Source organism: Cnephaeus nilssonii (assembly GCF_951640355.1).
Source record: "Cnephaeus nilssonii genome assembly, chromosome: 22".
In the NCBI taxonomy this organism is placed as follows: Eukaryota; Metazoa; Chordata; class Mammalia; order Chiroptera; family Vespertilionidae; genus Cnephaeus; species Cnephaeus nilssonii.
In genome coordinates, this window is record NC_137093.1 from 13,433,291 (window position 1) to 13,460,803 (window position 27,513).

Below are 27,513 nucleotides of genomic sequence, written 5' to 3' on the forward strand. Positions count from 1 at the left end.
AGACCACCACCCTGAAAGGACGCACCTGGAAAACTGCTGGCCGGGGATTCAGCCGGCGACTGAGGTACGTTCGAACCCGGGACCCTGCAGCCCGCAGGCCGAGGCTCTATCCGCTGCGCCAAGCCGGCCGGGGCGGATTCCTTTTAAGTTACGTTCCGCGCCCCCAGGCCGAAAGAGAACCCCTCAGGCCCCGCCCACCGCACTCCTCGCCCCGCCCATCAACGTCACGCCCCCTAGGTCGCGCCCGTTTCCATGGCGACGCGGCACTAGGCCGGGGCTGCCCGGCCACCGAGGGGAGGAGCAGCGGCGGCAGCTGCGGCGACATGATGAGCACAACAGGGGTGGCGGCCGGGCAGCCGCCCCCCAGCTCGGAGACCCCGAGCTCCCGGGGCGCACAGCGCCCGCGCCATCGCTCGTCCGCGGCCCTCCACCTCCTGGGGCAGCAGGCAGCGCAGCTCGGGCTCGGCGAGGCGCAGAAGCGGGTGCTGGACCTGGAGAAGAGCCTGCAGTTCCTGCAGCAGCAGCACTCCGAGACGCTAGTCAAACTCCACGAGGAGATTGATCACCTGAAGCGGGAGAACAAGGGTGAGTCCAGGTGGCGGCCGGGACACCGCGCCCCCCCGCGGTGGGACCGGAGAGACAGGAAGACCTGCCTTCCCGGTATCTGTCCTCAGCACCAAAGCAGTACATGGCCTCTAGAACACGCAAGGTTTAGGGAGGACTCAGGGCAGCAAGCCCACCCCGGGTCCTACCAAGTAGGGGCTCAGGCTCCCTACCCCAGACCAGCCCCCCAATCCTCCCCTCCAGCCATGGGGTCTTCCTGGAAGGTGGCCTCCTGGTCAAACTGCCCATCTGGCAGGGCGGGTCTGGCTGCATCATTTCCCACAGTCACCCGGTCAGCCCTCTTTTCTGTAGGCAGGGCCAGGCCCACCTCATTTTTAAAACTCTTTAGAGAAGTAAAACATACCCTCAAGAGCAGCTCAGTGACCGTTCACACACTAAGCACACCCAGATCAAGGGCAGACATGTTGGCCCAGAAGGATCCCTGGGCTCCATCCAGCCTCTCCCCAGACATCTGTGCCCTGTGCCCTTGTGTCTCCTCAGGGCAGACCCACTTCCTAATTTTACACCCCTCGAGGCTCCTCAGCCCCCTGGGCGAGGCCTGAAGCAGAACTTGAGGCCTCCACCATGGGACCCTGCCCCTCTCTCTGGCCTTCCTCACACTTTAGCTCTCCATGTCTTCTGGAGTCTCCCCCGTCCCTCCCTGATATCAGCCGTGTCTTGGGCACTTGGTTGAGGCACTGACTACATCTGCTCATCCATGGCCAGGGGCTCCTAAAAGCTGGGTCATCCTGACTCAACCCTCCACCCTTGGAACCAAGCTCCCCGCCCTGCCCCCTCCCCCCCCCCCCCCCCCCCCGCCGGCAGAGGGTGCCCTGCAGACGTCATGGATGAAGGGTGGGATTTTGGGTGAGGCTCTCATGCAGGGCTTTGGCTCAGCGAACAGCCAGAGGCATTCCCAGCCCTAAGGTGCCCAAGGCAAAGGCTTGGCCCCTGGGGCAGGGTCCCTGAGGCCTCTTGGGGACTCAGCGGAGAGAGGGTGGGCAGGGCAAACCAAGCTTCTCTCAAATGGCTGTGGCTTTGAAAATGACGAGAACATGTGCTTGCTTCCAGATCTCCATTACAAGCTAATAATGAATCAGAAGTCACATAGGAGAGGTAAGACTGAGGCCCACAGTGCCTGATGGGAAGTCACCACTGTCAAGGGCAGCCCCTCTAGACTGCCTGTGCCCACCAGCTGCTGGGGCCCACGCACTGTCCTAGTGGTGAGGGCTCCTGGAGGATCTGGACAGACAGACACCACTGCACCAGCCAAGGTCTGGGTGACAAGCACAGAAGGTGCCACTCTCAGGGAGCCCAAGGCCTGAGGTCTGAACAGTAGGGTCAGTGGGCAGAACGGCTGCCGGTGGGGGTGCCCAGCCCCGCCCCTGCCTTCCCCAGCCTCACTGCCTTGGTGAGCTCTTTTCACTTGGCTGCTGCTCTGCCTACTCCTGTGTCCCTCTGAAATGCCGGGAGCCCAGCCCAGCCCAGCCCAGCCCTGTGGCTCTGGTCTCTCACTCCCTGGGATGGCAGATATCCTCCCTACCATCTCAGAAGCAACTGTGGGTCTGGGAGAAGAAAGTGCAGGTCACAGAGACCTGCAGCCACTTGTCCAAAGTCCTCCCTCATCTGTGGCCCATTCATTCTACCTGCCCCCAGCCCAGCCCAGCCCAGACTGCTTTGGGCTTGTTCTCCCCCCTAACATTTGGGGCCAGGCCTGACACTGAGTGGTGAGTGGTGCCAGCCTGGAGTGCTCCAGTGGGGGCGGGGGGTGTCAAGGCTCTTTCTTCCTGGGGGACACAGAGGTGAGTGTCCCCCAGGAAGTTGGGATGTGGGGGCCCAACTTTAGTGGGGCAGAGCAGCTCCAGTGAGCTGTCCTAGACACACAGTGACGCCCATTTAGCGGTCCCGGTCCTGCAGTGTAGGGGGGTCCCTGAAGGGACAGCAGGAGAGGTTGTGTGCCTTCAGGATCTGCCTACTTCTAAGGCCCCAAGCCCCCTTCTTTGTGGCCTTGGCTCCCTCAGGCACCGGCTGGGGCTGGGGCTGCCTCACCAGAGCATTGGGGAGGGCTCTGCATGAATGCCCGGGCCCAGGGCCTGCAAGGCCAGGAGGCGGGCGCAGGAGGGCCCGGCCTCTTGCTGTGCAGAAGCTGCTGGGGAAAGTGGAACGTAAGCGTCATTGCTGCCATCGGGGGTTGAGCCCTGCGTGTTTGCCCACAGGTAGCATCACCAATTCCAGCTTTCAGTCCATCAAGCCCATTCCAAACTCAGTGATGTCAGGTGAGCCTGCCAGCACCCTCAGTGTGCTTGGGGGAGGGCACGTGCCCCACTGTGAGGCAGCCCTGGGGGTGGGGAGCTGGTGCCTTTGCCAGGCCCCAAGGACTTGAGGGTTAAGGGGCAGCTAAAGGGAGCCAGGCAGGGTGCGGTGAGCTGAAGCCACCAGAAGGGGGCTGAGGTGGGTGGGACGGGGCTGTGGGTCAGCCAGAGGGAGGCTGCAGAAACCAAACAGTGATGTCAACGAGGCGCACAAGGTCCCACAGCAGGCCCCCGGGAGCGGGTGTGGGCAGACTCACTGACAGCCTGTGTCCTCTTCCAGAGACAGGGTGGGGAGCTGGCTGCCCTGCTTGTAGTGACCCCGCAGAGCAGGCAGGACGCAGGCCCGATGGCCCCGGCGTCCTTTGCAGCATGGAGAGCCTCTTCTCCCCACGCTGCCTCCTGCGAGGCCAGGCATGCTTATCGGGAGCGCACCGGCTCTAAGTAGGAACCAGGCAGGCCATGGGTCTTGTTCTGGGAAAGTAAACGTGTGCGGCTGGATCGGGGCCTCTCATTCAGTTTCGTTTTGTCCCAAATGGGGTTCTGCTTTAGTCAGGGGACAGCTGCAGGGCCACCCCACCCCCAGCATTTCCGGAAGCCTGGGAGGAGACTGGCCCCATTTCAGGTGTCAGAGCATTCAGGAGGCTCCGCCCACAGGCTTCATCCTCAGACCCTCATTCCTGTTTTCCAGCAGGAGGCTCTGTTACCATCTACCCTTTACCAGGAGGAAACTGAGGCAGGGGGCGGGGGCTCCTTGGGCACACACAGCTGATCCTGGAGGACTTGGGCACAAATGCTTGATGCCCGCAGTAATTGGCCCTGTCTGGGTCTGACCTGTAGCCAACTCTCAAAACAAGGCCAGGCCTCAGCCCAGCTCCAAGAAGCAAGACTCAAAAACTGATGCTCCCCAGAAGACGGACCTGGACGAGAAGACTCTGGCTGCTGCCCTGCTTCACAGCAGCAAGTTGGACAAAGCCCCCGGGGCCCAGAGGCCCTCCAAGTAAGGCGTTTAGTAGGTTCACAACCTGGAACCAGCCCATTGCTTTGCCTTCCAAATGGGCTGACCTCCAGCATGAACTAAGCTGGGGGTCCTACAGGGTCCCTGTGCTGACCTGAGCCCACAAGAGGGGCCAGCAGCAGCCCCTAAACCATTTTCTCAAAGAATTTGGCCTCCAAACGAGCTTGCTTTTCACCAAGCATAGCGTCAGGTTTCCAGGCTCCACCTGGGAAACTCACTTGGCCATGGGAAGGCAGTCAGCAGGACACCCCAGGTTTTGGAACGTCCCTGGAAAGCAGCAGGGAGTCTGTACTTTGCACCAGAAAAGGGACCCCATTGTCCCCCAGGTAGTACAGCCAGCAGGACAGGCTCCTGCTTCTCTGCACAGTCCTTAGATTCCCTCTTGACCAGTTCTACCAAGTTTGGGGTCAGGACAGCTTGAACCATGCATGCGCACCTTGTGAGGGGAGGAAGAGATGGGCCCAGATCACTGGCCCCAGAGACCCCCCAGTGCACCCTGGTCAGCAGAAGGCAGCCAGGCCCCTGCCCTAAGAGTCGGTGGGTGGCTAGACCAGTTCTGGCAGGCCACCTGTGGGCTGCTGCACTGACTGTTTCAGAGACGAAGTGGAGACCTTTAACTCAGAGGCCCCCTCGGTGGCAGGCAGCCAGCACAAGAGCAAGCAGGTGATGGGGGTGCCCCGCCTGATGAACCTGCCCCCCCACTTGCGCAAACCCACCTCACTTCAGCAGTGTGAAGTGGTCATCCGCCAGCTGTGGAATGCCAACCTCCTGCAGGCCCAAGAGGTGAGGCTCGGGTGGTGGGGCGCAGCCCTGGCGGCTCTGCAGCCTTGGCCGCCATGCCTTCTCCCTGTCTTGCAGCTGCAGCATCTCAAGTCTCTCCTGGAAAGGACCCAGAGGTCATCCCAGGCTGGCTCCGAGGAGGCTGACCCGGCTTCTCCTAAGTGAGTGCCCAGTGTGGCTCTTGTCCCCACACAGCAGGGGCTTGGTTGTGCAGGGCTCACTGCTTCTTCCTTCCCCAGTGACCAGGAAGCTATGCAGCTCCCCAAGGTCCCCAGCAAGGGTGTCTCGAGGAAATGGTGAGTCCAGGGGCACAGGACGGTGGGGCACCTGCAAGGAGGAGGGGTCGGGGCACAGCAGAAAGGAAGTCCTGGCTCCGCTGTCCGCCCTCTGCCCCTGCCAGCCTGATCCTGAGCCCCATTCCTGTGTCGGAGCGCGCCATCCTGCCCGCACTGAAGCAGACCCTGAAGAACAACTTTGCTGAGCGGCAGAAGAGGCTGCAGGTGGTGCAGAGCCGGCGGCTGCACCGCTCCGTGCTCTGAGGGCCTGCCCCGCGCAGCCCGCACTGTGGTCCCGCCAGGCCCAGATCACAGCTGGGGACACTCACCCTCTCTAGGCAGCATCCCAGAAAAACTCCACATAAACCAAACGCACGGCAGATAAAGTCCTTGGTCTGAGAACTGAAAAACGTTTATTTTCTTGCTCAGTATTTTGCTATTCTGCATTTACACAAGAACGTGTTAGAAGTATTACTTCACCTGTTGAAGAATAAAGCTTGTTTCTCCCAGTCCGAGTCTAGTCCCTCGCTGGCGGTCAGGCGCTGCTGCCCTGGGAGGCCCCCAGCTCCGCGCCCTGTAATGGGGGCTGGGGGAGAGGGCGCTGGCGGCCGCCCTGGAAACAAGCTTCGTGTGCACTCCCTTATGGGATTCAGGGGCCTTTCCTGCCCGGGCTGCCTTCCGGGCACAGGCACTCGGGTCTTCGCTTGACCAGACACTCCTCAGGGCAAGACAATGTCCACCTACCTCGGCGACATCGTGTCCACACTGACATCGGCCATGAGCCACACTGCTGAGCCCAGCGGCCCCCTGTGGAGGGCCACAGTCAAGGCCCCAGGAGAATGGTCCTCTGCAGGGTGCTGGGCCTTAAACCGTGATGCCCCGACCCTGTGAGGGCCTCACATCAACCCCTCAATCGCCAGAACAGCAGCTTCCTCTTACATCTCACGGGTGTTCCTCAGGGCTAATCTCTGCCTCCTCCAGCTTCAGGGAACAGGGACTTTGCCAGACACCTGGAGGTGAACCAGGATGAGGCATCAACAGTCAGATGCTGAAACCGGTTTGGCTCAGTGGATAGAGCGTCGGTCTGCGGACTGGGGGGTCCCAGGTTCGATTCCGGTCAGGAGCATGTGCATTGGTTGCGGGCACATCCCCGGTGGGGGGTGTGCAGGAGGCAGCTGGTCGATGTTTCTCTCTCATCGATGTTTCTGGCTCTCTATCCCTTCTCCCTTCCTCTGTTAAAAATCGGTAGAATATATTTAAAAAACACAAAACACAAAAAACAGTCAGATGAGGGTGAACTAAGGTCTGGGCATCCATGGCCATCTCCAAGGTGGGGGACCTGGCTCAGCCCTGACAACACCCCTCACTGAATAGTAGGCTCTGGACTCACCGGGGTGGGCGGGGCACAGTGACAAATTCATGAGAAACACAGGAATAATAAATTTATTATAAGAACCACAGAAGATATAGTAGTGCACATACAAAAGAGGGAACCTCTGACACCAGAGGGCTGGCTGATGCTTCATCAGGGAGCCCTCCCTCTCTGGAGTGGCTCTGAGGATACCAGGTCCAGAGGATGGCACCCTGACCCAAAAGTGAGCCCAGCTAGTGCACATGGTGCCAGGGACAGGCTTCCCCCAGAATCCTCTGCTCCCCAGGACCCCCAGTGCTGAGCAGGCCCCAGGGCTTGAAGGGAACATGCCGTGAGGTGTGAGGTCCAGCTGGTAGTGGCGACTTGCAACCATCCACAGGCCAGACTTCCTTCTGAGACACTGGTGCCCCTGGATGGGGGGCCTCCCCACGGCGGGCCCCGTATGAACCCAACACCACGAGCAGAGAATTCTGTGTGTTTTCAGGATTTCCTACAGAAATGGGCAGAGTGTTTTCTGGCACACACACAAGGGCTGTAACAGGGCCCTGACTTCTCCCTGGGAGGCAGGGAGGACAGGGGCCCTGCAGGTGTCAAAGGGACAGCAGCCTGAGGAGCGCAGGCCCGGGGGCATGTCGGCCACTCCTACCACAGAGGACTCCAGAGCCCCTGTCCCAGTCCGGTTCAAGTGTGGGGAAACGCTTGGTAGGTCCCCAAGGCAGAAGATAAAAGCAGGAAAGCTAACCTAAGCCCAGGCTCTCTAGGGGAGCCAACACCTAGAAAGGTCCAACACAGGTGTGTATCCTCTGTGGCCCCAAGGCTGCCAGCTGACCCGTGGTCCCTGGTGGGCTGGCAGCCCGAGACGCAGCAGCGGTGGCGGCTAGGCAGCCGAGAGGCAGGCCTGGTGGATGCTCTCCGCCCAGGTGTTGAGCAGGGCTGTAACTGAGTGCTTGTCGGGGAGCTGCAGCAGCCTCGAGGTCATGCATCGGTGCACCGACTGCAGGAAGGGGTTGGCGTCTGCAACAGAGCAGTGGGTCTTGAGCACTGTGCCCTCCTCCAGGACAACCGGCACTGTGCAACTCTTGTATGGGCACCTGCCCTCACAGGCACAGAGCTGGCGTCGGGGGCACTTCTCAGCCACGGCTACCTGGGATGCCTTCGCCCATGCACCGCTGGTGGCTGTCGGGCTCTCCCAGGCCCAGTGTCACTGGAGAACTGCAACATGAAGGGACCTGGAGCCCAGGGCTTTCCCTCAGGGATAGCCTCAGGGCCCTAGTCCTGGTCCCGTGTGTGCCAGGTCTGAGCCCTCACGGGGACTCATCAATGAAGCCCTCTGGGCCTCTGTCTGAGAGCCATGTCACCCAGATGGGTTCCCCTGAGCCCAAGCTCCTGTCTGTCCCCCACAAGGACCGCTGGAACAGCTGGGCCTGGGTCTGCTCACTCCTCACCTATTGTACACGGATGCCCTGAAGTTGCAGGACAAAGGGACGCAATGGGGGTAGAGACCCTTCTTTCTCCAGTGGCTGCTGGGCAACCTGCTCTTGTCCATAAAGGGGAGCCAGAGGAGGAGAGGGAGGGACCTCAACTTGGGTGGCACATGGAGCAAACCCTGGTTGCTCAGAGCTGACCCTGCCTGCCCTGAGTCCCAGGCAGGGACTCCTCACAGCCGTCCTCTCGGCTCACCCACCGTACTGCCACTGCCGGTCGATCCACAGCGGGCTCTGGGCGGGGTAGTCGGCAGGCACACTGAGCTCCAGTGGTGGCACGCTCGGGAGATCCTTGTCATCTGCAACACAAGAGGCTGTGCCTATTCCCCGCTCACCCTGCCTCCCAGCCCTGCTTCTGGAGAGGCTGCAAAGCCGGGAGGACACTGGCTCTAGGGCCTCAGGCAGCAGAGCTACCCCTGGACAGGAGGGCTGGACTTCCCTGGCACAGGGGAGAGGGGAGTGCTGGGCTCGAGGTCCAGCCCTCGGAAGATGTCCTGGGGCCAGGCGTGTAAGGATCAAGGAGGACAAGCAGGCAGGCTCCTTTGGGCCTGGGGCTGTGCTGTGAGCCTGGGGGCCTGTAGGAGGCTGAGCACGGTGCACAGTCGGGTTGGGCCAGTTCTGAGGTGAAGCCTGGAAGCTGTGTTCTTAGCACCCCTGTGGCCCGGAGAAATGGCGGAGTCCTGGGGCTGGGCTTACTCCTCGTCAGCCCTGCCCTCCCCGGTACTCACCCAGCTTGCATATCAGGTGGACGGTGCCGTTGTTACTGCAGTGAGAAGGGTCCAAGTTCACCAGGAACTTGGGGTCTAATCTGGCCACCTCCCCCTGGAGCACGTTGGGGATGCTCTGCCGCTCATCCTCTTCAAGCTTCCGCTTCCGGGTGCACACCACCGGTGCCCTGGAGGAGGCGATCGTGGTGACCACACCGGGCTAGGCTGTGGCCTGTAGCCCCACACCTGTGCCCACCGCAAGGCTAAGCCCTGGGCTGTACATACGTGATGGGTGGGCCATGGATGGCCGTCATGGCTGGCACGAATGTGCGGTACAGGGAATGGTTGAAGACGGGCGAGCGGATGTTGGCCAGGACGGCATCCAGGAGCGGCTGGCACAAGTACTGCTGCTTGGTTGGTGGTACCGGGGGTGGTGGGGGCGTGGGCTGGTACAGGATGGGTGGGGTCAGCAGCCTCCTCTTGGGAAGACTCTCCTGAGCCCAAGGCCCTCACCCTTACTTACAGCCAGACTTCCCGAGGCTCCCCACCACCTCCAACCCCTGGAGTCAAAGATGGCCAATCCTGGACACATTCTCCCCGAGTCCCCTCCCACCAGGGCCTGGCCTATTGCTTGGCAAGTGGAGGCAGCTTAAAGGAAAACCCACAGCTTGGGGGTTGGAGGAAGCACCCACAGGCCACAGCTGGAGGGCAATTTCTCCCACCTCCCCACCAGCCACAGCAGACCTACCTGGAAAACTCCAGGCAGGGCGCCCAGGCTGAGCCGTGAGCCCCCTCTGCCCACCCTGGACAGTGAGGGCAGCTCTCAGCCTGTGGTTCCGAGTCACTGTCGGGTGCGCCCTGACATTCCCTGCTGCCTTCAGAACCTCACCAGACCACAGCACCCCACTCACCACCGCCATGTCATTCTTGAGTTTCTCCAGGGCAATCTCGCACTTCTGCAGAGTTTTCAGGGGGCACCTGTGGGGAGAGGGTATGTGGCTGACCCCCTGTGCTAGAGGGTGGGGGAACTGGCAGCTCACGTGTGCTAATCCCAACCACACCCATCTGACCTCCCCTGGACAGTCAGGCCGGGAGCCTTGGCTACTGGAACCGTCCACAGGAATCCAGAGCCTAAGGCCTGGTGGTCCCACCCCAGGAGCTGCTCAGTCCTGATCAGCAGAACAAGGCACAGGTAGGCCAGGGCCCAAATGAGGGTCAAGCCAAGAAGGCCTGTGGGCCATCACACTCCAATAGGCCAGTCCTGCAGTGTCTAGCACTCTGTCCCGAAAAGCAAACCAGGAAGGAGACAGTCTGAGCCAAGGGAAGTAACCTGAGGCCAGTCCACACGCAGTTCTGTGGCGCTGTGTCGAGAGCCTGGCACTCCACCGCCTCCAGAGTGCTTCTTAAGGCTCTGTCTTATGAGGGCCCCAGAAGCTGACGCTGCAGTTGGGCTGTGAGCTGGGCTGGCCCACAGCTGGCAAAGGTGGGGGCAGGGGCTTAGAGCCTCAGCAGACACAACTAAGTAGAGCCCAGCCCCTTCTCTATACTCTGCAGGGTCCTAGCCTGGCCAAGCAGCAGCCTGGGATCCCCCGTGAGCTGTGGGTGTAGCACCGCCCTCCCCCGGGGGCTGAGGACATGCTCACCTCTTGGAGGGGTCAGTCAGGATGTCCAGAAGGCTCTTCATCTTACTCAGGTCCTTTTTCCTGTCTGGAACAGAAGAGGGGATACTAAGACACAGCCCGGGAGTCTGCCGCTCCCACCCCAACCCCCGTGCAGGCCCCGCCCTCACCTTCATTCTTGTCGATCTTGTTGATCATGCGGCGTAGGGGCTCGATGTACTTGGACAGCTGCTTCAGCTTGTCCAGGTACTGCTGCTCCTCGGCCTGGCTGGAGCCCGCTGGGCTCATGACTGAGCTGGGGTTTACTGCAGGACAGAAGCTGGTGAGCCCAGCCAGGCCACAAGGCCCGACTCTGCAAATCCTCACGGTGGGGTGCTCGGGCTCCAAGGGGCTCGGGTTTGCCCTCAGCATCTCAACTCCCAGGGCTAATGTGGGTGACACGATTGGCCCTGGGTCTCAGGCTATGCCCATCCCCAACCCGACTTACCAGGGGTGTTTAAAGGTCCCGGGGAGGGGACACTGAAGTTCTGCGGGGTGCGCGCTGTCACTGGACTCTGGGAGGGCTGTGGTGAGGGGCTGGGCAGGAAGCTACTGGGGGATGGGGCAGGGCCGGAGCTGCAGCAAAGGGAAAGGGAGCGTGTCTGTGAGCTGTGGGCACCAGCAGGGCCCTCCCTGTGAGCCAGGCAGGGAGGGGCACCCCGGCCAGGCCTACCTGACGTTGGAGTTGGGCTGTGAGCTGGGCTGGCCGGGCTGCGGGGACGGCTGTGGGGGAGGGGGCATCGACTGCGGGGTCTGCACCTGCTGGCCCGGCGACGGCGAGGACAGCATGGTGAGGCTGTTCTGGCTGACCTGGAAGTGGAGGGGGCTCAGCCTGCTCGCCTGCCACCCACTCTCACTCCCACTGTCCCCTTGTTCCCACCCGCTCCGACTTGGGGACCCCACGTGGCTGCACGCACAGCCCCTTCTGTCTCTCACAGCCTCACTGCATACCCTTGTCTTTCTTCGATGCCCTGCTTCTCAAATACTAACACAGGCACGTGCCCCACCTCTCGAGTACACACACACATGGTGACCAACACCTGGCTGGGTAGCCCTTGCTCCATGGGGGAGACCCATGAAGAACGGGGCCTTCTGCGCTGAGACAAGCATGCCCTTGCGCCTGCCGCCCCGTGTGGGAGACTGTGGAGCGGGAGGCCAGGGAAGGCTGTGGCCCTGGAGGAGCTCTCTGTAAACCCGCTCTGTGATGGGTAAGACCATCCTCCACTTAATGGGAGCAAAGTGGCCCAGGCCAGCCCTCACCAGCATGCCTCACCTGGGGCTCTGGGTCTGGACCTGCAGGTCCCTCTGTCACGTGAGTGGCTCAGCGTCATTCTCAGAAGCTGCTGCCTTGTTTGCAAAGCCAGGGCTCACCCTACTCCCTACAGGCCTCATTGAGGAGACACAACAGAGTCAACTGCACGCTGTCCTCACCAGGGAAGTGCCATTCCCCTGTGAGCTCCACAGGATGAAACCACACGCCCTAGGACTCTGGGACGAGGATGTGTGAAGCAACCACTTCCCACAGTGAAGCTCAGGGTGGCAGTTCCAGGTGTGAGGACAGCTAGAGAGACGCCTGCCCGCCAGCCCTGGGTAACTGGCCTCTCCTGGAATAAGCCCCGAAGAGAGCTGCCTCGCCCAGTACTGACTGATGGTGGCATACAGGCCCAGCCCCTCCACACAGCGGGATCACCCAAAGGCCCTGCCAGCCTGAGCAAAGGGTTGGCAGTGACTTCTCCCACAGCCTAGCCAACCTCCTTGCACTCCTAGCACCACCTCAGAGCCTGCTTTGCATAGCCCAGCCCACACCCCGCCTCCTGAACCATCCAGTTCCATAGACCGACTGCCCTCTCCCACACACTCCTCCCCCATGGCACTGGGAGTGCTGGGTTAGGATCACTCGGAGTGCGTCGCTGCATTCCAGTCCTCCTGTCAGGGAGCAGGAAGGAACATTTGAAAGAGCCCGGATCCCACCAGGAAAACAGGATGCCACCTCCCCTATCCCCCTACCCCACTAGGCGGGCAGGGGCAGGCATGGGGCCCTGCCCTTTCTCCCACACTGCCTGGAACAAGCTCCAGGAGAGAACGGCTTCTCCTCCTGTTCTCTGGCTTCCTCCCCACCCCACCGAGTGTGTAGGACGGAGCTGCAGGGGGCACAGAGGCCACATCACGGCACTTCCAACATGGCTGGGTCAGAGAGGTACACACTCAAGCCGGAAGTGGAGGGGCTGGAGTGAGGGAGCTTGAGGGGAGCAACATGGTTCCAGGTGTTTCATGCTGACATCAGCAGGGGCACAAACAGGGTCTGGAGCAGCTTAGTTCCCCCCCACCCAATCCCTGTGTAGGACTCGCCCTCACTGGGCCTGGATGCACTGAGTCCTAGGGCCTCATGGCCCCTGCACTGGAAAATATGCTCTAGAATCTACTCAGGTGCCAACCAATTCCCAGGACCAGGAAGGTGAGGGTCGCCTCAGAAAAGTCCATTCAGAGAACCACATATGGTGCCAAGGAGGGGATGCAAAGGCCTGAGGGCCCTCCCCGAGGTCTGGCACCCTCCCTGTAAAGCCGCTCCCCACCTGCCCCCTGAGCCCCAACCTTTCCCTGACTCCAACTTGCTGCCACTCCCTGCCCTATAGCCCCTGAAGCTGCATCTTGCCTCACCCTCTTCCTGCCCACAGGTCAAACCCTTCCACTTGGCCTCTCCCTGAGCACCTGGGCCCGGCATGCACCCCACTCGCCCCAGAGTGCCTCAGCCTCTGTTCAAGCAGCTGTCCCTTCTAGAAGGTGTCTGGCTTCTGTCTGCTGCCTGAAGCGAGTGCTTCTCTGAAGGGGAATGAGGCACCTGCAGCAGAAAGGCCACTTCACAGTCCACTTCCCACCTAAGTGTCTGAAACTGTACGGAATGGGGCAAAAGTAGGTTTACAATTGTGAGTACACAAAACAGTTTATTTTTGTATTATTATTTATTGTATTAGTTTCCCTATGAACTGTCAACCTACTTTTGCTCTGCCCTGTATTTTAAGAGGCACCCTCAAGCACTCAGAACATGGGGAAATAGGGCGCACTTTGCTCAGATCCTCTGCTTTTGGGTTCCATGGAGCCACTGACATACACAGCTCCCCCAGCACCAGAACGAGGGTCTGAGACACAGTGAAGAACAGCCTGCTTGAGCAGGCGTGTGAGCTCAGTGGCTCTGCCTCCTCCCCAAGCCCCCCTCTCATGTCCAGCCTGGGCTCTGGCTCCTCTGGCCCCTCAGTCAAAACTCTTAAGGGAACCCCCTTGGCCTCCGACATCCGATCTCTTTGCATCTGACAGCTCCTCTGGAAAAATGCACACCTCCTGTTGGCAGCAAACATTACCCCTCAGAGGCCTTCAGGACGCCTCTCCGGCATCAGTGCTGGGAGGCCCACGGCCCCCAGGACCTCTGAATCCTGAGTCACCAATCACACACCTGAGACGGGAAGCAGCCACCCAAAGGCCCATGTCAAGAAAAAACTGGCCTAGTGAGGCAGCTAGTAAGCCCTGGTCCTCAGGTTCATGCCGGGTCTGACTGGCCTCTAGGACAGAGGAGACCAAGACAGTTAGCTGTGCTGCCTCAGTTCTGTGCCGGGCTCATCAGGGGAGAACTGCACTCCAGCTCTGAATCTTTCTCTTCTGGCACATTCTGCCACAAACATGGGCACGTCTATCACAGCTACTGGCAAAGCCATAGAGTGCTGCCACCCCTTCGCTTGCACATCACTCACAGGAAGTGAAAGTGACCCACTCAAGGCCCCATGTCTAGCAGGGGAGCCAAGCACCTCTGCGCCGTCTGCTTTCCAGGGGAAGCAAGGACGAGTGGAAAGGGGGCCTGCAGAAGCAGGATGGAAGGCCGGGTGGATGCACAGAGCAGGCAAAGAGCAAGCAACCAGAGGCGGAAGGGCGGCGGGGCCGGAGGGCAGCAAGGTGGGTCTGGGGAGCCTTGTGCTGCAAAGAAACCTCAGGGGAGGCTGGCAGCACCATGCACTCCAGCCTTCTTGGAACCACCCGCATCCACTGGACATCCCTGGAACTGCCCCGTGTTACTGGTCTCCTGCATGTGATGTGTCCCCACAGTCACCTCTAGAGCAAAGTGAGTCCCATTGTGGAGCCACCTGCTTACACCCACCAAGGGAGTGCTGAGACAGGAACCCATGTCACCCCTGGGCCCCGGGGTGGGGCACTGTGTCCGCCATGTGTCTGGCCAGACTTCTGCTTGGCTACGACCATCCATATCCCGCACCACAACACGAAGATGCAGCCCGGGGACGGGGGGAGGAGAGGCAGAGACGCTGGAGCCTCGGCTCAAGAAAGACTGATAAAAGAAGATCTGACATTCCAATCTGCGTTTTCTGGAACCCAATTTGTTGCCAAAGGTTAACAAAACCAGACAGGCACTCTAGATGCTGAAGCACATCCTGCTGTGGGCTATGTGCAGGTGGCCGGGGGTGGACAGCAGCCACATGCCATGCCATACGGACATGCCAAGGTCTGGAGGTGTCAGCTGCTGAGAGCTTGGGTGGTACCCCTGTTAGGACAGCAGGGGTGGCTCCTCAATACATTAAAAAAAAATTTTTTTTATTGATTTCAGAGCAGAATGGAGAGGGAGAGAGAGATAGAAACATCAATGATGAGAGAGAGTCATTGATTGGCTGCCTCCTGCACGTCCCACACTGGGGACTGAGCCAGCAATCTGGGCATGTGCCCTGACCAGGGGAATTGAACCCTGACTTTCTGGTTCACAGGTCGATGCTCAACCACTGAGCCATGCCAGCTCCTCACTACATTTAAAAAAAAATTGATTTTAAAGAGAGAGAGGAAGGGAGGGAGGGAGGGAGGGAGGGAGGGAGAGAGAGGGAGAAAGGGAAAAAGGGAGAGGGAGGGAGGGAGGGAGGGAGGGAGGGAGGGAGGGAGGGAGGGAGAGGGAGAAAGGGAAAAAGGGAGAGGGAGGGAGGGAGGGAAGGAGGGAAAGAAAAAGAGAAACATCGATTGATTGCCTCCTGTACACACCCTGACTGGGGGATCAAACCCACAACCTAGGTAAGTGTCCTGACCAGGAATTGAACCCGTGACCCTTTGGTGCACCTGACAACATTCAACCAACTGAGCCACACCGACCAGTGCTTAATGATATATTCTTGGAAAAAAGCTATCTTTTTTTAGAAGGGACTGGATTAGAAATACACCAATTCTGGAACCATGGACAACTGAATGCCCAAGGTGTCCCTGGCCCTATGTGTGTGTATGTGCGGGAGGATAACGGTTTAAACGCTGGAAATATCAGAGAAAGGCCGGGCCACCACCTGCTGGACTATAGATGTATCTCCCTGACAACAGAAAATGAATGCTAAAGTTTTGGCAAATCTGAGGTTTTAACAGCAAGCCCATTAAAATGGGAAGAAAGTCCCATAAGGAAACCTCATCTCCAATTTATTCTCAGAATCTTAAAATAGTGCCTGGCCCATGGAATGCACATGACTATTTGTTAAACAAATATACCATAGAAGAATTCCAAATTTCCTACCATACAAGAACCAGAAATTCGTATCCCTGAAAACATGTAATGTACACAGAAGCTTTTATCTACCTAGGAAGAGGGGTGTGTGTGGTAAATTCGATGCCCTACACAGCAAACTCTACAGCAGCATGGTCTGACCACTTTTTGCTTCCATGGACTGACTGTCTGATGATCTGTGGTGTCCAGTATGACAGTCACTGACTTCCCCATGGGGCTACTGGGCACTTGAAATGTAATTAAATTTCAACTGACTGTAACTTGAGGAACTCAATTTTTAGTTTTATTTAATTTTAATTAGTTTAAATGTAAATAGCTACATATGGCTAATAGCTATATAGCATTAGACAGCACAGCCCCAGAAAGCCAAACTACTTGCTTAGCTTCTGTTTTATTTTACCATGAAAATGACAACAGCATAACTATCTAAGACACTAACTGAAAAACAATGTTTTTATTGATTTTAGAGAGAAAGGAAGGGAGAAGGAGAGAGAAACATCTATCAGCTACCTCCTGCATGCCCCCTACTGGGGAGCCCAAAACCAGGAATCGAACTGGTGACCTCTCAGTGCATGGGATGAGCCACAACCGCCAGGGCTAAAACACTAACATTTTTCTTATTTTTATCTATTTTTATCTATTTCAGAGAGGAAGGGAGAGGGAGAGAGAGATCGAAACATCAATGATGAGAGAGAATCATTGATTGGCTGCCTCCTACACGCCCCCCATTAGGGATCGAGCCTGTAACCTGGGCATGTGCCCTGACCAGAAATTGAACCATGATCTCCTGTTCATAGGTTGATGCTCAACCACTGAGCCACACTGGCTGGACAACACTAACATTTTTTAAAAAATATGTTTTTATTGATTTCAGAGAGGAAAGAAGAGGGAGAGAGAGAAACATCAATGAGGAGAGAGAATTAATGATTGCTGCCTCCTGCACGGCCCCTAATGGGGAATCGAGCCCGCAATCCAGGCATGGCCCTTGATAGAATCAAACCCGGGACCCTTCAGTCCACAGGCCAACACTCTTATCTACTGAGCCAAACCAGCTAGGGCAACACTAACATTTTTAAAAGGTATTTTACTCCCACATTCTCTAGAAAATGAAAACATCAGAACTATCCAAAATATTAAAATAAAAATAAGCCCAGATATTTACTCACATCCCCTCAAGAAACAAGCCGGGTTTGGCCTCATGTAAGCTTGGTTAGGTACTCTGAGAGCCACTGTGAAAGAAGTCACAGAGATTACAGTGTGTCTCACAAAGGCGCTCAGAGGACCCCAAGCTTCCCAGGAGCCCTGGGCACCGCCCCGTAAATACCTGTGCTGAGGGCTCTCTGCCCAAAGGGATGGAGCTTGACTGGACGGCAGACACAGCAGTGGTGGGCGGGAACCGGGCTCTTACTTGCATCCCGCCTTGGGCCAAGGCTTCGGCGATCATCTTGAGGACAGAGGGACAACAGACAAGGTGATCGCAACAAAGAAACTCAGTGCAGGGGTAGGCGGAGAGGGATGTGCAGCCTCCATGACAAGTAGCTCCATGACAAGGATGAGGGGCCTGCAGGGGCTCGGGGCAGTCCGGCCTACATGTTCAAGCCCACAGCATGGAGGCCCATGTAGGTAGGCATCAGGAATCTAGAGGAGCCGCTAAGAATGCTGCCTCCAGACCTTTCTATTCTGTTGGATGCACTCCTTCCACAAGCCTCTCATCTGCTGATGCGCCCACAGAGCCTTCAAGGCCAGACCTCAATGGCCAAAGGTGGTGTTTTTAGGAGACCAAGCTCCTGGGACAGACTCTGAAGAGTCCACTCCACCAAAGCTGGTTAGAAGTCAGCTGTCATTAAAATGGAGGAAGAGGACAGGTAAACCAGCTCACCTTTCCTTCCCAATAGGATACCACCGCCTTATGAAACCACCTCCGAGGGCCCGCACTCAAACTGTCCTTCTCTCCTCCAGGCGGTTAAGTTTCTACCAGGGAACCAGTTTATAACTAAAACCAGGGAGAGGTGGCTGGGACTTCGCTTAAAGCCTCGAGCTCACGAGGAGGTATGCCTCCCCCAGGGACATGGGTCAGGTCTGTCCTTAAACATACAAGATGATTCCAAATTCCAGAATTCCAGCCTGTCTGGGACCGCTCTCCTCATCAACTGATACTTCTGAACACATCAGGGCAGCCCTGTCGTAGGCCCAGGCCTGGCTTGCACTGTCGGGAACCAGGTCTCCTGAGGCCTGGTCATTCTCACTCTGGGCTCGGAGTTGGGGATGGAGAATAGGCCTGTATGCACTCACAACTTTTCAGGTGCAACCAACGCAGCCCCTCAGAAAGGAAGAGGGACGATCCATGGGAAAACAAAACGTCTGTCCCACGAGGGTGTGAGCCAGTCCATGAGACTGAAGCGAAGCGGCACTGATGGCGATTCAGTCCATGCGGCGGGGTGGTGCCAGGACAGCGCTCAGAAGCAGGGCAAAGGGCTGAGGGGAGATCTCTGGCATCACAATTGCGTTCCACACCCACATTCACGGGTCACATGCAGCAGGCACCGCAAGCTAGGGCTGACACAAGCAGCAGCAGATTCCAACCTGAACCTTCCCATAGCGATGGGAATGGGCTGGGAGAAGACATTTCTGCAGCCACCCCACAAAAGAACTCCTTGGGGGTGGGGGACGAGGAAGGCATTCTGGTGTCTGCCAAACTCGAGCGCGGTCCTGAAGAGCCCACCACTAACCGCCCAGTTTACACACAAAGTGGGACGTTGGGGAGGGTGTGAGGACAGGAAGCCTCGGGGAAACATGACTCTTACCCGAAGGCCCACTCCCCAAACCCTGGGTGAGGCCGAAAGCAGCTGTCTCCTGGGTTCGGCTCTCACCCCATGGGCAGATGGGGGTAACAGTAAACAGTGTCCATTTACAACCACCAATGCACTGCACATCAGGGCCAGTGGCCACTAAAAAGTGCTCTTTCCAGAGGGAGAAAGATCTGGAAGTAAGTCAGGTGGTACAAGAGAGTTGCAATTTTTTTCCATGAAGAAACAAAAGTAATAAGGAATGAATGCTTAAATCTAATTTGCTGCTGACTGGTTTTCTTGTAACTGAGAAATCCTGGGAGGAAAAGCTCATTTTCTTTTAACCATAAATTCTAATGAAAACACAGCAGTAGTGTTTACTAGATCAGATGACCCAGGCAGCAAACACCCAGCAACTCATTCTCCCATTCTCCTGAGTGACTACATTTCTTTACCTCCCAACACACATCCACCCAGAAAGGAATTCAAGCTCCATCCTCAAGGCTGCGGGCTGTGGGCCTGGCTCCTCCATGGTCACTAGGCAGGAGGGCCTGGAAGGAGGACAGAGAGCGTCCATACAGGGCGGCACATCAGGGAAGTATCTTTTTTTTTTTTTAATCTTTACCCGAGGATATTTTCCCACTGATTTTTAGAGAGAGTGGAAGGGGAGAGACAGAGAGAAACATCAATGTGAGAGACACGTCAATTGGTTGCCTCCCGCACCTGTCCCAACTGGGGTCAGGGATCAAGCCTGCAACCAAGGTACGTGCCCTTGACCAGAATCAAACCTGGGATCCTTCAGTCCAGGCCGATGTCCTATCCACTGAGAAAAACTGGCGAAGAAAGGGAAGTATCTTTGATGATATTTCTTTTGTAACTTGAAAGTTATAATTAAGAGTGTTGAACTCAGAGGAAAGGCAGGGGAGGGGTGAGTGGGAATGAACTTGTATGCACATATGCATAACCCATGGACACAGACAATGGGGCGGTGAGGGCCTGGGGGAGGACGGGAGCGGCTGGAAGAGGTTAAGGAGGGAAAAAGGAGGACCTGTGTAATACTTTCAACAAAGATTTTTAAAAAGTTAAAATTAAGTTTCCATATGCTAAAAAATAGAATGTTGAAAGATAAAAACATAGGGACTGTTTGGAAATGGAGACACATTCCATTCTGGTTTTATCTGCAGTCACAGATAACATTTATAAAAGAGACAGAAGTTAGTGCAGCTACCCTGTGTAACCTAATAAGTCCCACTGTATTGACAATGACATCAACTTTCTCATTTACACAAATAACATTAGCTACGAGAACCAAGCATATACATAAGAGGGCACACCGATTTTCATAGCACACCACACACCAAACTCGGCCCCTGGTTGAGCCCTGGCCACTCATCAGGCCACAACACCATGGCGTGTTCGACGAGGCACCTCTTTTCTGTGCCGAGGGGACGGAGTTGAGAGACAAGGCATGGAGGGCTACCAGCTCAAGCCCAGGCTCAGCACTTCTTTCACAGAGCAGCACTTGCCCCTGCGTGCAGCAGTTCACATATGTAAAGCTGCGACACGTGGTCACCATGTCCTGATGTCAAATGCATGGGCACCACACAGGAGTACTAGCTGGCACCTTTAACCCTGGTAGATGACTGGCTGATCAGGGCCCCAACGTGACCCGGTGACTCACTTCTGGAAAGCATCAGGAAACAATCTAAAAGCCAGCCATGCATTAGACATGCATCCCTGGTAACAGCAAAAAAACGAAAATAATCTCAGGATCCAAGAACAGGACATAAATTAAGGACAGCAGGATATATTCATAAAAGGAACACTACCTATAGAATAATGTTGACTGAGATATTTTAATTATAAAGCGTTTTACTTCTATTGTAATGTAACGGCAATACACAAAATCCTATGTATATCCTATGACCTCCACTACGTGAGAACTGGAAAGAAGAGATATCAAACTGTTTCTTCTAGTCTGAAATGTTTCCCTTATTTATAGTTCTCTTAACTACCCACATTCTACAGTCACCACACATATTTAAAAGTGTTTGGGTCCAAGTATCTCTAGCCTTGTCTTGTCCAGGTTGCAAAGGAAGACTGAATCCCGAGATTCTCCCAGGAAGGCTTGTCCACCCTGGGGACACCGCTGCTAATAGAACACGGGGATGCCAGCCAACTGGGCTCCACAAAACAGCGGTGCCTGCCAGGAGCCCCGAGGCAGACCAGCAGAGGACTGCCAAGGTTCTGCATCTGGGCTGAGGCACGGCACCAACAGGCGCTCGCACACCTGGGTTTCAAGAACGCTTCCCCTGCCGCCAGCACCTGGGAATCCCACCCTGGGCCACACCGTGCAGGATGAGGCCTCTCACCCTCTCACCCACAGATGCTGGTCTGTGACACTCAGGAATGAGGTGGACATTGCTCCTAAAAGAAAACCTGAAGGCTCATTCTTAATAAAACCAAACCCACCCACGTACTCAAGTACTTCATCCACCACAGCTACGAGTCCCCCTCCTGAAAAGAAGAGGCCCCGTCCCTTCGGAGCGTTGCCTGCCAGCAGCCTTGTGCCTCCACCGGAGGGAAAGAAGGTTACAAATCAAGGTTACCCTAGAGGTGACTGAGCCCACGGCCGAGCCCACAGCCAAGCTCCCGAGCTGGCTGGACTGGGACCTCCAGCAGAAGCAAAGGGCAGAGTAACTGCTGGGAAAAGCAGCGCTGCACACAGGCTCATGCAGGGTACTGAGCACAAACAACTGTGCCTGCTTCTGGAAGGGGGTGAGGTGCCAGGGAAGCGACAGGGAGTACACTTCCTTGAGCGAGAAGCCTAGGAATAAACCAGCAGGACGGGCCAGACCTCAGTCGGAAGACAACTTTTCTGTGGCAGCTCATTCCCAAACTCTGATAAGTGGGATGGAGAGAAGTTCTGCTTCAGGATGGCCCAGTGCAAGCTAAAACATGCCAAGCTTCTCCCTTTCCTACTAGACTGGACCCGAGAACTGGAAGATTCCATTAAGAATGGCCCTGGGACAGAGGAGGGAGGGTCACTTTGTGACAAGGGCAGTGGCTTCTGTGGACTGGGTGGGCCGTGGCTCTGACCATGCATCACCTCCTTCTCTGCAGGAGACACCAAGAAGGGAGCCCTAGGAAGCCTGAGGACAATCACAGGACACAGCAGGCAGCAGAGATGGACTCCAACCTCGTCACACCGGGCAGCCAGCCCCCGTCCCCGCTACAGATATGAAGTCCATTGTGTGTTTCACACAAGATCATGTCTGGGCACATTGGTGACGTAGGGAACTCTGGGCCCAGGTCATTTGGTGCAGAGACCCCAGAGGCTGCTAGTCTGGCTCAGCTGCATCGAAACACCTCAGGTTCCTCCCCTCGGCTAGCTTCTCCTCAGGCAGCTTCCCACAACTCCAGCCACGCAGCTGGGACCAGGAAGGACTGTTTCTGAGCCTCTCCCACAGTGAAATGTCATCTGACACTAAAGGAACACACCGAATCCCAGAAGGCTCGACATGTGGCCTGTGCACTCAGGATAACAAGCGGGGCGTGTGGCACCGGGTGGCTGTAGTCTTACCACATCAACTAGTATGTCTCCTCTATCTAAAGCCAACACTCTTCTGAGCTGGACTATTGCGCTCTTACCACTGGGTGGAGACAGGAAGAACCGAGGCCCCAGACTGGATGTCTCCCCACCTCAGCACCAGCACGAGGGTAAGGGAGGGTGTCCATGGAGAAGTCACAGAGCCAAGCTCCAACCCCCAGAAACCAACAAGAATCTGGTCTCCACTACGAAAAGGTGGGACAAGGCCTCCTCCATCCATCAATACCCAATACTCAGAGGGTGAACGTGGTGGGCCTCGGCCACACTTCCCAGCAGAGGAGTAAGCACCAGAAGCCAGCCTGGCAGGGACCACAGCACAAGCCTGCGCTGTCAGCTGGAGCCAGATGCCACCATTCCCACGCTCTTCCCAGTTTCTAGAGAGCTACTGTCCACCCCCTGCCAGCCCGTACTCAGAGTTGAGGCAAGTATGAGACTACAACACTCTCCTCTCCACTGAGTGGTCTAAGAAGGAAAAAGGTAAGATAAAGGACATCAGAGGTGAGGTGGGAATGGCACGTGCACTATGCAGCTGGGGGACCCAGATATAATCAAGCAGAGCTGGCTACCTCATGACCACAGGGACCAGCTCCAGGAAAGCCATCATCTCGCAAAGTGCCAGGGAAGAGAAGACCCATGCTTTACTGACCTGGCCCTGATCCAACCAGGACCCTCGCCACAGAACGCTGGAAATCCAGCTCCATTCGCAAGTGGACATGCACCTGCTAACTACAGAAGCCCCTGGCTCTGATGGCCCTCACCTGGACTCCAGAACCCACTATCTGGGGGGCCTGAGCTGTCGGCGCTGTCTGCTGCTGCACCGGTGGCTGCTGGGGCTGCTGCACCACCATCGGAGCTCGGACCTGGTGGAGGAAGGGAGAATTCGATTTGGAGCCACGGAGAGCAGAGCACCCACTACTTCTGGGGGAGCTTTGAAGTTGGAAGCTTTTCATGAGGAGGAGGATGGGATCGTTACGTCTTCACTGGTTATTATGTCACCTTAATGGCCGTTCCTTATCCTTTAGCTCATGAGCAATGTCCCACACCAGCCTGTCTTCGAGTTGCACAGTGGAGTCCCACTTCCTCTAACTCTGGTGAGAAGTACAGCTTTCCCACTGAGATGTCATCACCATCTATCACTGCAAACAAAGCAATGGCTCCAACCACACAGCCCAGCCTTCTCAACCTCGGGCCCAGCGCACTGACAGTCTGTAAGAGTCCCACTCAGAGCCCTGATGCCTCAAAAGAAACCAGAGTGGCTGGCCAGCCAGCAGAAGGATGGCTCCTAGGTGACAGGTCTACTAATACCTGCTCCTCCCAACTATCCCCAGCCTTCCAGCCTGCCCCTGTGAGCCTTCTATTCACTTGCCACTCAGTTCAGGCATGGCCTATCCGTACTCCATTCAATGAGTCACACATAGAAAAGGCCATGAAAAGCAAGGAAACGAGCAAAAAAAACCCCACACATAAAAATGGCCCCTTGATGTAGCTACTCCTAACTTGGTGGCAATATTCTGTCCTCTGTGTAAACGTCACTGACTGGACTTGCTTTGCACAGAGATGTATAATAAGACTGAAAGTAACATTTTATATTAATACCCTCCTCAAAAATATGGTCATGACAGGGATCTTTGAACAGAAACTCTGAGCAAGTAGCAAACCACCATGGATGGTTTGTGTCCTTAATGGAGGTGACATGTCCTTCCCACAGTGAGAATACACATGCTGTCACCTACCTAATCATCAACAATCCTAAAATCATCCACAATTTTGAAATGGCCACGGCCACCACCACCATCAGCCATGCTGCTTGGAAGACCAATGGCTACTCCTGCAGCAGGGACCCCCAGTGCAGGGTGCAGCAGCTCTTGGAATGCACACTCCCTCGCTGAGCCAGACGTGAAGGCCAACATGGGACAGGGCCACCCGAGTCCCATTGCTTGAAGAGAGGACACGCCCTCTATAGCCAAAGAGCTCCAGAAACTGCTAATGGCCACGAGCTTCATGTGATACCAGAGAGGAGCCACAGCCTACCACAAGTCATGGGTACTCACAAGCTTCAGCGGAGGTTGGGGGTAGAGCATCTGTCCAGGGAGGGCCGGAGCCTGCGACACCAAAGGCTGGGTCTGTGACTGTGGCGGGAGCTGTGATGGTTGGTTCTGAGCCACTGGTGGTTGCTGAGGCTGTGGCTGTGGCTGGTGGTGCTGTGGGTGATGCATCTGCTGCAGCTGCTGGGGCAGGGCCTGGGAGGGGGGAGGCTGTGGCTGCTGCATTGGTGGCTGCTGCATTGGCGGCTGGGCCTGCAAAGCCTGCTGCTGCTGCTGTTGCTGCAGCTGCAACTGTGCCATCCTCTGCAGCTGCTGCTGCTGCTGTATCTAGGGGCAGAACAAGTAGCACTCCGTCACCCCATCGGCCTCTGGGCCCTGTGCCAGCCTTGCCCCAGGAAGCCTGCCTGGGCTGTCCTCACACGAGGCAGAGCGAGCACTTCCCACTGAGGAAACACCAAGAGTGCACTTGGGCCCTGGCCATCAGACGCTGGCTGGTCCACCCCTAGACCTGAGAGAATGCGAGATTCAAGGGAAATATTGGGAGAGTTTACTAAGAGTAACATATGGGTGCAGCCCTATGGAGGCTGGGATAAACGCTCAGGTGACTCAAATCTTCGAGGTCCCTACACTGGTCAATAGTACAAGCCTCACGAAGATGGCCAATGTCTGATTTTCAGGATGAAGATGAAAGGTGGGACTGAAGATTCACTGTCGGTTCTGAGAGGGTGGCCACTGGGAAAAGGAGTCAGCGAGCCAAGGCCTGGAGGTAGAAAAGTGGAGGTCCCCTCAGGGATTCCCTCCCTCAGCCAAGAGCAGACCTAACAATAGATGCTCAACACGTCTGATGCTGACTACACCATGGGGGGTGGGGGGACTGTTTTCTTAGGAGCAGGGCGTCTAATGTGACATTGCCATGTCCCTGTAGGACACTAGGTGTAGGTTGATTAGTGCTGTGTTCAGGCACCAAACAAGCCCACGTGATGGCTCAAGCATTCATGCATCTTGAAGAGTTTGTCTTACTTCTTGATTCAGTTAACTCATATGAATCGCTTGCACCCAGAGCCTCCACTGAGTCAGTCCCCAGCACATAGTAGGTCTGCAGCTAGACACCCAAGTCTGGCATAGAGGCCAGTCTTGTGAGATCAGATTACCTCCTAGCAAGTCAGGGGCTATTTTTCCTCCGTGTTCTAGGTTCTGTGGGAAGCCCATGAAGAAGGAAGCTGAGGCACCAGGTGTCAGGAGGCTCCACTGCTGGCTCTGGGTCCCCACACCCATCACAACGGCTGGTGCGTGTCCAGAGCTCCAATACCACAGGAGGGAGGCCAAGTACGGAACAAGAGCACCAGGTACCTGTTGCTGGTTTTGATGGTGCAATTTAAGCAGGTGCTGCTGTTGCTGCTGCTGCTGCTGGAGCTGCTGCTGCTGCTGCTGCACCACTGCCTGGAACTGCTGCTGCATGGCATTCTGCTGAGCCTGGAACTGCTGCTGCTGCTGCTGCTGCAATGCCGCCTGCTGCTGCTGGAACTGCTGCTGCTGCTGCTGCTGCTGTTGCAACGCCACCTGCTGGAGCTGCAGCTGGGCTGGAGACAGACCCGGAATCAGGCCCTTGTACAAGGCAAGCAGAGCCCATTGCCCAGTGCTGTGCAGACAGGGAGGGTGGTAAGACCATCTGCTGCCCCACCTGCTGCTGGGATTGAACAGATGTGATGGGAGCAACATTTGTGTGGATTATGAAACTTACTATTACGAACTGTTCTATAATAATAAAGAAAAAAGAAAAGGGCTAAGTCTTTTGGATAGCCAAGAAGCCCAGCCTCTGGTGACTACTAATCTACTTTCTGTCTTTATGGCTTTGCCTATTCTGGACATTTCAAATTAATGGAATCTCACACTATGTGGTCTTTTATGATGGGCTTCTTTCGCTTAGCATAATATTTACAAGGTTCACCCATGCTGTAGCATGTATCAGTATTTCATTTCTTTTTATTGCCAAATAGGATTCCACTATACCAGTGGTTCCCAACGTGGGGCATAGGCTCCACAGGGGGGAAATTTGACTTTTAAGGGGGGCAATTCGAGAATGAGTTATTAACAGTGAATTTTTTTTTTGCATTTCTTATGGTTCTAGGGGCCTCATATACAGTATATAAACATATATTGTGACATTTATGCATTTCAGTTCTCTATTATATGTTTTGAAACTTTATTTGCTATTTTTTTTCATATCACTTATTATTATTATTATTATTTTAAAAGGTTTTTATTGATTTCAGAGAGGGAAAGAGAAAGAGAGACAGAAACATCAATGGTGAGAAAGAATCATGGATCAGCTGCCTCCTGCACACCCACACTGGGGATCAAGCCCACAACCCGGGCATGTGCCCACGCTCCACACTGGGGATTGAGCCCACAACCCGAGCATGTGCCCCGACCAGGAATCAAACCATGACCTCCTGGTTCATAGGTCGATGCTCAACCACTGTGCCACACCGGCCAGGCTTATTATTATCCTATATAATAAAAGGCTAATATGCAAATTGTCCCCTCAACCGGGAGTTCAACCAGGGGGTGGGGCCGGCCGGCCGGCCAACCGCCCGCAGTCCCTACCCTGGCCAGCCCTGCCCCCGACTGGCCCCCCTGGGGCCGGTCTGCCAACCACCCACAGCCCCTTCCCCCGGCCAGCCCGATTGAGGCAGGCTGGCTGGACCCCCACCCATGCACGAATTCATGCACCGGGCCTCTAGTTTTTAAACAATTTCTTAGGGATTTCTTCCTCAGTACTTCAACTTTCATTCTTTTATTTTTCTCTCTCATGGATGTCATGTTCTTTGGGAGCTTGTTTAGACGGAGTTAATGGCCTTTTAGGCTTCCTCCACGTGAATAGGAGTTCACTATATATATATATATATATATATATATATATATATATATATATATTATTGATTTCAGAGAGGAAGGGAGAGGGAGAGAGAGATAGAAACATCAACGATGTGAGAGAATCATTGACTGGCTGCCTCCTGTATGACCCCTACTGGGGATCGAGCCTGCAACCCAGGCATGTGCCCTTGGCTGGAATCGAACCCGGGACCCTTCAGTCCGCAGGCTGACACTCTATCCATTGAGCCAAACCAGCTAGGGTAGGAGTTCACTTTTTGAATAAGAATTATATGTCACAAGGTGGGGAGTAGGCATCAGTATTTTAGAGATGCTTAGGTGGGGCATGGCCAAAAAAAGATTGGAAACCACTGCACTATACGGATTTTCCACATTTGTTTATCCATTCATCGGCTATGGACATTTGGGTTGTTTCCACTTTTGGGCTATTATAATAATGCT

The 27,513-nt window shown here is 55.9% G+C and overlaps 2 protein-coding genes across 10 annotated transcripts in view; one reads left to right on the forward strand and one right to left on the reverse strand.

Moving 5' to 3' along the window:
* Positions 1–326: 326 nt before the first annotated feature.
* Positions 327–6,254, forward strand: CCDC74B (coiled-coil domain containing 74B; the record flags this gene model as incomplete). 2 transcript variants are annotated; one of them, XM_079762732.1, is made up of 8 exons in its annotated part: positions 327–585; positions 1,675–1,719; positions 2,820–2,879; positions 3,753–3,912; positions 4,527–4,713; positions 4,789–4,871; positions 4,950–5,006; positions 5,111–6,254. In XM_079762732.1, the coding sequence occupies 8 exons, from the start codon at positions 327–329 to the stop codon at positions 5,247–5,249; spliced, it is 990 nt and encodes a 329-aa protein (XP_079618858.1). In that variant the 3' UTR covers positions 5,250–6,254. The 2 variants fall into 2 exon arrangements, with proteins under 2 accessions (XP_079618858.1, XP_079618857.1); XM_079762731.1 differs by having other exon boundaries at positions 4,527–4,871.
* Positions 6,255–6,410: 156 nt separating this feature from the next.
* The window catches only part of MED15 (mediator complex subunit 15), a 64,230-nt gene continuing 43,127 nt past the window's right edge, over positions 6,411–27,513 (reverse strand). For 4 of the 8 annotated variants that reach the window (XM_079762723.1, XM_079762725.1, XM_079762724.1 and 1 more), the window contains 13 exons: positions 25,528–25,757; positions 24,184–24,504; positions 22,891–22,992; positions 17,061–17,180; positions 10,880–11,016; positions 10,655–10,782; positions 10,338–10,472; positions 10,192–10,255; positions 9,460–9,526; positions 8,834–8,994; positions 8,570–8,736; positions 8,042–8,140; positions 6,411–7,371 (listed from right to left, as the gene is read on the reverse strand). In XM_079762723.1, coding sequence (XP_079618849.1) covers positions 7,235–7,371; positions 8,042–8,140; positions 8,570–8,736; positions 8,834–8,994; positions 9,460–9,526; positions 10,192–10,255; positions 10,338–10,472; positions 10,655–10,782; positions 10,880–11,016; positions 17,061–17,180; positions 22,891–22,992; positions 24,184–24,504; positions 25,528–25,757 — 1,868 coding nt within the window. In that variant the 3' untranslated portion in view covers positions 6,411–7,234. Of the gene's footprint in view, positions 7,372–8,037; positions 8,141–8,569; positions 8,737–8,833; positions 8,995–9,459; positions 9,527–10,191; positions 10,256–10,337; positions 10,473–10,654; positions 10,783–10,879; positions 11,017–17,060; positions 17,181–22,890; positions 22,993–24,183; positions 24,505–25,527; positions 25,758–27,513 lie in introns of all 8 variants that reach the window. The other 4 variants (XM_079762730.1, XM_079762726.1, XM_079762727.1 and 1 more) reach the window with 4 other exon arrangements.